This window comes from Brassica oleracea, chromosome C1 (genome assembly GCF_000695525.1).
Source record: "Brassica oleracea var. oleracea cultivar TO1000 chromosome C1, BOL, whole genome shotgun sequence".
Lineage (NCBI taxonomy): Eukaryota > Viridiplantae > Streptophyta > Magnoliopsida > Brassicales > Brassicaceae > Brassica > Brassica oleracea.
The window spans coordinates 12189213-12200705 of record NC_027748.1 but is presented as its reverse complement, the minus strand read 5'-3'; the positions used below and the strand labels follow the sequence as shown (position 1 = coordinate 12200705).

The 11493-nt window shown below is 36.0% G+C and overlaps 2 protein-coding genes and 1 pseudogene across 2 annotated transcripts; all 3 read left to right on the top strand.

The window, feature by feature from the left end:
• The first annotated feature begins 391 nt into the window (after positions 1-391).
• On the top strand, positions 392-2067 carry LOC106331709 (annotated as a pseudogene).
• A 978-nt stretch (positions 2068-3045) lies between these two features.
• LOC106343335 lies at positions 3046-5431 on the top strand. Its single transcript, XM_013782519.1, has 9 exons — positions 3046-3182; positions 3295-3356; positions 3463-3526; positions 3979-4012; positions 4138-4370; positions 4462-4522; positions 4603-4697; positions 4778-4972; positions 5088-5431. Exons 1-9 carry the CDS (start codon positions 3147-3149, stop codon positions 5247-5249), a joined length of 942 nt encoding a protein of 313 aa, XP_013637973.1. The 5' UTR covers positions 3046-3146; the 3' UTR covers positions 5250-5431.
• A 2247-nt stretch (positions 5432-7678) lies between these two features.
• On the top strand, positions 7679-9416 carry LOC106319719 (GATA transcription factor 5-like). The gene is made up of 3 exons (XM_013758134.1): positions 7679-7882; positions 8053-8370; positions 8452-9416. The coding sequence occupies exons 2-3, from the start codon at positions 8056-8058 to the stop codon at positions 9145-9147; spliced, it is 1011 nt and encodes a 336-aa protein (XP_013613588.1). The 5' UTR covers positions 7679-7882; positions 8053-8055; the 3' UTR covers positions 9148-9416.
• Positions 9417-11493: the final 2077 nt, after the last annotated feature.

Genomic DNA, 11493 nt, shown 5'->3' with positions numbered 1-11493 from the left:
ATTAACTCTAGAATAATTAAATGTTATTATTATTAAGTAGATTATAAATGGTTATATGCAACTATAATTATATATTGATGGAATAAATATATTTTCGAAATTATCCATTATTAATAATATTTGGGTGGAATAAAAATATAATTAAATATCTTGTTAGGATATTGTTATCAAAATACAAAAAAAAATAATGTAAGCAACTTTCTAGGGATGGTCTATTTAAAATATCACACATGAAATAAGTCATCAAATAAGTATAGATATTTGATTTATATAAACCCTGACAAAACATTATATTATATCATAAGCTTATACTGTCCGATGTACATTGTCCGGCTTTAATATTGCATGATCGATCTCAACCGTAAGATATCAGAAACAAAAATCAAAGAGAATGGCAACCACCACCACCACTAATCGCAGAGTTCGGCCTCCGTCGCCGCATATTGACCGGAGCCGGAGTGTAACCTCCTACTCGCCTTCTTGTTCATCCTCTTCTTCCTCTTCTCCTTCCAATTCAAGCAAACGTGTGATGATAAGCACTTAAGCAGATCACAATCCACAACAAGATCTTCCAGACCCACCAACCCGAGATCCAGCGAGATGATCCCAGCAAGAAACAGCGCGTCAAGATCTCACGAGGTGAACAACGTTAGAAGCAAAGAGGCGTTTGCTCGGTTCTTGGAGCAACGTGAGCGTGGAAGCCCTCGTAGTTACACTTCATCTAAAGGTGCAAAACCAGGAGCTAGCTCACCATCTGCGTGGGCGTTGTCTCCAGGAAGAGTTTCAACGATGAAAACTTCTTCCTCCAGCTCAGCTCCGGCGACTTCAATGTGCCACACGCCGCCTGAGTCACCGGTAAGCAACGCCAAGATGAGAAGCGGTGGAGCCGTGGCAGGAGTTTTGAAGTACTTCAAGGCACAGAAGAAAATATCTCCGGTACAAGAGGAAAGGTATCACCGGTTTAGGATGTTACACAACAGATTAATTCAACTTAGGTTTATTAACGCAAGAGCAGAAGCCAGTATCCTTAAGGTCAACGTTGAGGTACAAACGTGTTATACATTTTGTAAAAAAGTGTAAAAAATGTAAATATGCATCGAATATATCAATATGTTTGTGTGATTTATTTCAGGACCAATTATTTTGGGTTTGGCTTAGGATATACAAAATGAGGAAGTACGTAGTGGAAAATTTAATCGAAGTTCAAAGGCTACGTCAAGAAATTAAACTAAAGCCATGTTCGTTTCGTAAACGCGGAGTCTAGCGGCAGCGAAAAAAATTGTGCTACGACGGAGACCAAAATAATATAATCAAAAGTTGAAGTAGACGCGACTGGATTGCCGGAGACCTGAAAAACGAGACGCTTGTGTCGCTGATAATTTCAGCGTCTCTTTTACTTGTCGATAGTTGACTCTGCGGCTGAAAAATAGGTCAGCGATATCTCACCGGCGTCTGTATTACCGTGATAAAAGGTTGGATTTTTGGTCGCTGCCGCTAAAAACGGCGGTTATAAAACGAACATGACTTTAAGTCAAGTTCTGAGCCTCCAAAGGCCTTTACTCAACGAGTGGTCTAAATTGGATGCGAAGAACTGTGAAGCGTTGAGCAAGCTAACTCAAAAACTGCACGCTTTGTCTGTTCGTGTACCCCTCCTACATGGTGCAACGGTAAGATAATTTCACTTACTTGGGAAAAAGAATCGTTTAAGATGAAGTGTGGAAAATTTTACGTTTTGCTAAGAAAGACGAAATAATAGTGTGGATGGTACAGGTAGTAGATGTGGTGTCTATACATGAAGAAATGGTCGGAGCTATAGAAGTTATGGATGAGATCGAAGATATTGTCATCAAGTTTCTCCCACGAGTAATTCCACATTATTTATTAAGATATTTTTCATAATTTTATTGTTTATTTATATGAAGAAGGAATTGATTTAAGAATGTTTATGTAATTAAATATCAGCAGACTGAAATAATCCTATATGAGATGACAGAATTGCTGAGCATATTCAAACAAGAATTGTTATATTTTGAAGAGTTGGAGAAGAGCCTTTCAGGACCGGCTTAGATAGGGGACGAGCAGTGCGACCGTCTCTGGCCCAATTTGTTGTCCTCCTATTTATTAATAGATAAAAACCTGATTTTTAAAAAAGGAGTCTAAATTTTTTGTATATGAAACTATTTTTTATTTCCATAGATTTGTTTTTAAAAATACTTTTGGTATTTTAAAAAAAAAACATATATCTATCAGATTTTTTAAAGAAAAATAATAATTTAAAAATCAAATATTTTTTTTTCTTTGAGGACCCATGACACCATTGAGCTGGCGATGAGGCTTTTTCCTTGTTCCTGTCTGTGCGGTAAATCATCCACTCCTTTGATTGATTACTAAATTAATTTTGAATTAGAATTTGAAAGATTAAAAGGCTAAAGGAGTGAAATTTTCGTTTTCAACAGGCAAAGGAGAGTAGCTTAAAGGTTCATTTTCTCCAGAAGATCGTAGAACAGAGAAAACATTTGCAGCAAATTGATAATAGTGGTTTTTCTGGTATCTCAATGTGTACGTAAATGTTAATTACATTATACAATGTACAAACTGGTACTCTATAGTCCATATTCTCTCCACCAATAATAAAGACCAAAAACTGGTATAAGAAATTATAAAAATTAAGCCCACGAACATTAGGTTTGGAAGATCTGAAGATGTTTGATCAAACATTCAAACCATGTAATTTCAGAATGGTAATTGACTATTTTTGACCTTTTCTCAGATCTAATCCCCAAAGCTAAAACACATATGTATAAAAGTTCTTAACAAGTAAAGTATACGGAAAATTATAGTTCAAGCGATAGTTAACACATGATACATATTTATCATTCATGCATATGATCTCTAAAAACAAATAAGTGGATAAATAGTTGGGAAGAATGAGACAACAAAAAAAAATGTTAAAGGTAAAAGCTGTACCTTAGCATGATCACACATAAGTATTTATAAATTTATCAACAGTCTGAACTTTAAAAGTGTTCCTAGGTAGCTTGGAAATTTCTCATTTCAGATTTTCGGAGGTCCCGAGTTCGAAACCTCCTTCTCACAAGATCCCTAATTTTTTTTTCTCGTTTCCGATTCCCTCGCCAGCCACTGCCATGGATTCAGGCTCTCAGGTTCCCGTAAAGTCCAAGGTAAACACTGATTCCATCTTCTCATTCCCTCCTGTAAATTTCAGCTCAAAATTTCGCCGTGAAAATTTGGGGTTTTCACTGAAATTTCTCTCCCTCTTCGCCTTCTCCTCAGCGGAGGTTTCAACCAAGAGCTCCGACGCCTTCTCTCCGGCCGATCCCTCCTATCTCCAAAACGTAATTCTTCTTTGCATCCTTACTTATATACACACATATGAATTATACATGTTTTAAAAAAAAAAAAATTATATATATTTTTCTCTGAACATACACACACAAACAGTGAAGCTGCTGAGGCCGAGGAAGAGAATAAAAAGGCAGCACGACAGATCGCTAAACGTATCGGCGTATGTATAGTTTATCTTCTCAATCTTTGCTGCTTTCCTTTTTTTATTTTCCCTGGAAACAAGATTAGTTAACAGTTAATCTAACCGTAGTACTTTCCTTAATTATTTAAAATAGCTCAACATCTTACACATTAGATTATTTTTATATTTATTAACATATGGCATCAAAACGGTGTGCTTTCTTCATCTTTAGCCAAAGAACACATCCTTGCTTTGGTTAAGTTTCTTGTTATTTGATTTATTAGCTAAAATGCAGCAAATAATGCTAGTAAATATATAAAATATGCACCAAATGGTTTAAGGTTGTTTTTTTAGAACTTTCTATTATGAAATGAGTTGGTCCATGACGCGTAACATGTGTTGATTATACTTGATTGTAACCCTATAACTGCTTAGTTGTTATCACCCAAATGCTCCAAGTTGAAACCTGCTTGCTTCTGTTGCTGTTGCAGATTGGCCAGAGGAGACCTAAAACTGAACCAAAAGGTAATAACTATTTTCGTTCTTCGTTGATGTATAATGTAGAATTCTGTATATGTGGTTATCCGAGAATCATTTGTGAGGAAGGTGGTGGTATCTATCGTTCTTGAAAACTTTTTGAAATCTTGCAGCATCTTCGGTTGAGGTTGCATTCCAACCAAACTTTTCGTCACTTGCAATAAAGTCGTTTGGGGTTCCTAAAGAAGATGATAAGCAAAGTTCTGATGTGAATCCCTCTTCTTCTGCTACAACTGTTTCTTCTGCTGCTATTCTTCCTGTTGTTTCTTCTCCTCCTGCTCGAAAAGATGTAGAAGAGATTCATACTTGTGTTACCAGAATCGAGCAGGACTACGTTGAACCTTGGGTAACTAGAATCTCCCAGATAAAAATCTTTATTTTCCCTCTCTTGTCTTAGTCTATGTGACATAAGGTTGGTTCTCATTTTCATGTGCCAGGATCAAAACTCTTACTATCCTACTGTTCTTCCTTTGAGAAAACCTAACTCTGGTGATCCAGGTACGCTCTGATGTGAATCTCAATGTTCAGCTTTGTTAATGTGTTTGCAATCTGCTTTTGACCACCTCTTTGTGTTGTAGAACTTCTTGACCAGGAGGAGTTCGGGAACGTGGCTAAACACCTTCATTATGATGAGAACAGCATCAACTCAGCAGAAGAACTCGGTCTAACATCGGTAATGAACTTGTAAACATGTTGGTATTGACGTAGATATGAACTCTTCACTGAGTTTTTGACTGATTGAGCTGCCTGCAGGGACAACACTGCAAAAAACAGATGCTTTTCTTTAAGATCCCGGACTGTCTCCCTGTAACGAAGCAACCGACCGCCAAGAGATCTGTATCAGAGAGAAGCAGCCCTTTTGAATGTTTACCAGAGGGGTTCATGGGCAAAATGCTAGTTTACAAGAGCGGTACTGTCAAGTTGAAACTTGGAGATGTCCTCTATGATGTGAGTTAATTCATTTTTACCTAATATATGTGAACACACACATGTCAAGTTAAATGAACTCTGCTTGTAGCTCTTCATCAGCTCTCTAAACTCTTAGTTCTAAACATAAATGCAGGTGTCGCCAGGTCCGAATACAGTATTTCATAATGATGTGGCAGCGATCAACGGCAAAGAGAGGAACTGCTGTCGCATTGGTTCTTCAGCGAAGTTTGCGACTGTTACTCCCGATGTTGAGTCTCTTTTGAACTCTGACCCAGACATGCAAATACACAAGTGAATGGCTGTTCTACTCGCAGTGGGTCTTGTTCGTAAAATATGTGAAGAGAGTAGTAAGTAGTATTGTCCACTTAGATTGTTTTAACTACAAACCAGTCGTGATCGTAGAACCTCTTCTTTATGTCTTCTTGTGTTGTAAAAGATCCAATGGTATTGGGGAGTGAAAGCAAACATTCTTAACAATTTGAAACGTTCAGAGTTCTTTATGATAGTAACGCAACTGAGTGCCAAAACTAGAGATGATCAAAACAGACCACGGTATGACTTGAAAGAAAGTTTTAGACAAGTAGTGTCCAAGATTTTTTTTTGAAACGATCAAGACTTGTTGCATGCTCCGGACATCATCTCGACCACATGTACACGATGGTGAGCAAAACATAAGACTAAAACATTCATCGCGTTATTCCTAGTGGTGAAATTTTTTGGTGCGCTAGCAAGAATCAAGAGTTACCACAAATCGGTGGCGAATCTAGAGAAAAAAAATTGTGGGGGCATAAATAAATAAAAAGGAAGAAACAGTTAGGAGGAGATTCGAACGGTGATAGAGGGGGCAAAGGGATGACTGGAACCACCAATGCTATGGAAAACTTGTCTCTGATGAAAATATATTTATTTTTACATTTTTTGTGGAGGCAGCTGCCTCCTCTCGGCATAACGTATGTTCGCCACTGCCACAAATTCTCATTAAACAGGAAAACAGGGGTTGAAATTCTAAACAAAGACAAATATGAAGTTGAACTACCAACGTCCTATGGTCAAAAACGTATTAGTATTTCTAACATGCAATACAGCTTGATTTACCCAAATTGGCAGTAATCGTTTTTCATTCAAATTTTTTTTTTTTTTTGGTTTGTGTGGCAGATTGTTGTTTTAAATATAAGAAAAGTTTGTAAGGTGAAAGGTACTAGAAGCCACGGGCTTGAGCAGTCAATATGTGACAAAATTGAATGATTTCCCGCTCCAACTACCCATTTTGTGGGCCGCTCCAAGTTTTCAAATTTGATATTTAAAAAAATAAATCTCCCGAGGGGATAATACAACCAAACTATTTACTTATGATGAAAAATTAACAAACCCGCAACCATATTATATAGTATCATTTTTTGGGTTCAAGTTGTTAAAATTATTTGAATGGTCCATACAAAACTGAAGACTGACTGAAACGTCTTAACTGGTTCGGAAAATTCAAAAGTGGCGAACAACTCTCGTGGGACGTCTAGGTCTTCTTTCTTCATTCTCTGTCACATTCCCTATTACTTTTCTTCTTCTTCTTCTTAATTTGGCATTTCAGACATTTTAAACTCTTTTACAGTATAAACAGCTGCTCAGCAAAAAAAAAAAAAAAATGATAATAAGCATACTCTGCCGACATGCAAGTCGAAGATAATTTAATAGTTTAGTTTAAAATATTTTCTCGAACTCATTCACGTTTGTAAGACATATATACAGTTAAACATTTATTCATTTTCTTCAAAATAATTATGGAAAAGTCAGTATGGAAACAATGTATATTAGCTATCAATGTATATTTAGACATATATGTTATTCATTTCCTTCAAAATAATTATGGAAAAGTCAGTATGGAAACAATGTATATTAGCTATCAAGAAATTCTGATTGGTTCGACCACGTCAAATGTGTGAGACATAACTAAACAGAGCACGACACATCATCAAATTTATTTCTTTCTTTTACCCATAACATTAAATTTCCCAAGATTTTATTATTATTACTTTCAAGATTATATAGATGTACTACTCTATGATCTATAATCCTTATTCCTTAAATTCGAATATCAAATTCCTTCATTAGCTTGGAAAAAGGTATCACCAAAATTTTAGAACGCTTTAACCCTTTATCTAAACAACCAATTAAAATCTGTTTAAAAACAATTTTAAACACTCATTTTCAACTGGGAAGATACTAACATAAAATATATATATATATATTATAGAGATAAAATACTAATATAGATTTTTGTTCAAAAAAAAAATAGTAACTACGAAGAGAATCTAAACCAATTTAGTACAGAGAAAAAAAGGTTGGAATCTGCACAGATACTTTTCCTTTTATTTGTCTTAATAGAATGTATATATATTTTTTTTTTGTTGTAACACGATAGAATGTATATTAGATGAAGAATAATAATTTTATATGTTGGTTTAGTCCGAAGGATAATGAGAGGAAAAAAAAGAGGAATCATTTTATCGTGGTAAGGACAAAAGCTGGCCCGCCATTTGTCTGCATCATTTCAGTTCTCTCACTTAACCTTTACTCCGAAGACATGCTTTTTCTTCATTATTGCTTTTTAAGGTTATTATGGTCATTTCCTCTCACTGTTAATTTAATAATGGACACATATAACTTTTTGTTTTATTTATTATTTATGTTAACAAATTAGTGCAAAATCAAAACCACTGAGCGGGAAGGAAAGTAATTCCCGAGATGAGCGCAAATAAGAAAAAAAAAAACTGTCATTTTATATTTAACCTAAAGAGGTTTAATAAAAACGAGTAAATGATATTTCTTTCCCTCTTTTATTATCCCTTCTTCATCTTCTTCTTCCTCTCTCCACACCGCTCATTCGTCTTTCTTCTTCTCAGACAACTCTCTCTCTCCCCCTCTGTCTATTAGGTATTTTTAATATCTATCTAATTTTAAGAGAAGTTGTTAGGGCTTTTCATCTCGTCACTGAATATCTATTTGATTTTTTTTTTTGCGTTTGCTTTGGGAATGAAAGTAACGTTTTTTTTGGGTGCGTTTTCGTTTTTTCATGTTTGCTGAAGTTTTTTTTGTTCTTACAGGAAATGGAACGTATGGAAGCTGGGTTGAAGAGCAGTATCAGACAAGAGATGGCTTTGAAAACGACTCCTCCGGTTTACGAAGAGTTTCTCGCTGTAACAGCCGCTCAAAATGACTTTTCCTCCGAAGATTTCTCCGTAGACGACTTACTTGACTTGTCAAACGACGACGTTTTCGTCGAGGAAGAAGAGGCCGCTGAACCCAAGGCTCAACAAGAGGTTCTGCCCTGTGTCTCCTCCGAGCAACCAAACGACGTCGAAGAAGTACTTCCCCCGGGAAACGAGTTTGGTTCTCTCCCTTCAAACCAACTCCCCGTACCGGTAATTCTTTTTTATTTCCTTAAACCAAATTACAGAGATAATTAATCCTTAATATTTTCTTTTTATTTTTTTTGTTATTAGATGGATGAATTAGCGGACCTTGAGTGGCTGTCCCATTTCGTTGACGATTCCTTCACGGAATATTCGGCTCCTAACCTCACCGGAACACCGGCTGAAAAACCGGCGTGGTTAACCGGTGACCGGAAACACCCTGTGACTCCGGCCTCTGAAGAGTCTTGTTTCAAGTCTCCTCTTCCAGCCAAAGCCCGTAGCAGACGGTACCGTAATGGACTCAAGGCCTGGTCGCTTGGCTCGTCGGGTCCTTCGTCCTCGAGTTCCACCTCCTCCTCTTCCTCCTCTTCGGGTCTTTCAAGCCAGTGGTTCTCCGGTGCTGAGCTGCTCGAGCCTGACTTCTCGTCCGAGAAACTTCCCGTTCCCAAGAAGTACAAGAAAAGGTCGGCAGAGTCTGTTTTCAGCGCTAAGTTGCAGCAGCAGCCGCAGCGACGGTGCAGTCACTGCGGCGTACAGAAAACTCCGCAGTGGAGAGCGGGACCGAAGGGGGCTAAGACGCTTTGCAATGCGTGCGGTGTTAGGTATAAGTCGGGTCGGTTACTACCGGAGTACAGACCCGCTTGTAGCCCGACCTTTTCGAGTGAGCTCCACTCCAACCACCACCGCAAAGTCATAGAGATGCGGCGTAAGAAAGAGCCGACCGATGACAACACAACCGGTTTAAACCAGCCTGTTAAGACCCCACAAGCTGTACCAAGTTTTTGAAGAAATAGAGCCTTGAAATTAGGACAGAGATGTAGGACCTGATTCAGTCTCAGTTTTAGGCCATTTTTAGTTTCTCATTAACTGTTATGTTGTATATTACTTTCATTTTTTTTAGCATTTTACTTTAATTATCTTAGTTTTATTTTTCATGCTAGGAGTATGAGTTTCATCAGTTCTTAGTAAACTGATTATGTCAAAATGTCATATTATTATTGTGCCTGTATGAGTTACTTTCAGTTCCAATCTCAATGTTTTTCTTTGGTAGCAAAAAGTTTGTTTACGTGAATTTTTAATAAGTTACATTTCAAATGTAATGAAAACGTGAAGTTAATGTATAGGTTCGAATTGGTCTACAACTTTAATTACTATGCCCATTAATGAATAGACCAAACCAAAACTGACACCATTATGCCTATCATGCTCATACTCATGCTCATGCCCATGCCAGTCTCATTCATTTTCTTTTCTTGAGCTAAAGCCTAAAATATTTTCTTTTTGTTACTTCTACTCTAATTCTTAACCATGTGTTTCTCTTTTGTTGCTTAGCGACTTTTTTAGTCTCTAGTTTTTTTTTTTTTTTTGTATCTCTATGTTTATGTTAGAAAACGTATAAGCTTATTAGCCTGTAAATATGGGGAAAAGAATCGTTAAAATGGTCATTTAATAATTGCTTATCGGTTAGCTGCGGTAAGTTCTTGATATTCATAGTTCTACTAAATTTTAGTCCTCGTTTTGTTAAAATTTTAAACTTGGAAAGTGAATGACGAAGAGCCCTTGTTTAACGCCCAAAATGGTTGACTGCAACTTAATCTTCTTGACTTGGTAACATCAATTACGTAAATGAGTTTTTAGTTTTCACGGACTGTAGTAGATTAATCAACCATTTCTCTTGATTAACAACATGTCGCGTGATGGTCAACGCGGTATCCTCAATTTTGTATAATTCTTGAAAGTCTAATAGTCAATTTAATAGTTTTTCTTAAATTTTAACGCAAGTTCATGTTAATGTCTTACATAGACTTCACCGCTATCTTTATTACGTTCAAGAACCGATATCGTTCAATCGAAATTCGTTGAGAAACCACCGACAGTGAAATATTATAACTGTAGTGACATGTTAAAACTAAATTATTAACCAAGCTTTAATGAATGTATTAATAAGACATCTAAAGTGTAGAGGGAAACCTTCTTCCGTTAAAGATAAAGTCTGTTCCCAAAGTGAAAGTATTATGGATAGTGTGTTCAATTTTAAGTTTGAGGTGATTTAATTTTTAGTGATTTTTAAATATTTATATGATTAGAGATTTTAATACAATTTTTGTTAAACTTTAATTGAATCTCATTTGAAATCATAAAATTTAAAATATTTTTTTTTCTCACTAAGTTCCGTTTATATTAAAAGATCAGTCATAACATTGTTATACAAAAATGGAGGACACGTATGGAACACACTCCATGCATTATCAGATGTTAAAGATTTTTTGGCTAACAAATCTGCACATGAATTTGCAGACCTACTACGATACATAAACCTGATGTTATGGAAATGAAATTTCCAAGCCGAGATAGTCTTTAGATAATTCTCCAATCGTAGGTTAATGCTTGCAGTTTGTAAACATCTTGTGACTTGTATATTATCTCCTTCGAAGATTACTTTCTTGTATCCCAATGAGTAAGCTGCCTGAATAGCCCAAATTAATGCAGTACATTCACCTTCTTCTACTGTACTTCGACCTTCAAATCTGCATATTCCACAGTCAAGAACTATACCAAATTTATTTCGAATAATCCAGCCCATTCCTGATTCTTGACGACCATGATAAACCATTAAAAATTTGAAGAATACTCATTAAAAACTTATATTATTTGTTGTTACCTACATGTAGATTTTGTTCTCTCGGGAGAAAAAACATGTACCGATGAATACCGAAGCTTTTATTAAAGAATACAGCTATTTTTTATCGAGATAATCGGGGTTGGGGTTTAGTTCGCGATATCTTAGTTGCACTTTACGATATGTGGAGTTTTGTCCATTTACTATATAAAAATTCAATTTTCTTTTTTTTTCTATGGGACCTTTGACATTTGCTAGCATTAGAAATTTAAACTGCCGCTTTGAATGTTTTTAATGCGATTTTCCGTAATTTATATTACTTGGGCACATATTTTTGACTATACGTGGTCTAATTCACCACCACCATAGACATCAGTTTCCATTTACTGTTCACTCTCTAGAAACATTTAGCAATGAGTTTTCATCTTTTTAGAACTCTGCAGGTTCTTTAGAACAATAAACCATTAAAAATTTGAAGAATACTCATTAAAAACTTATATTATTTGTTGTTA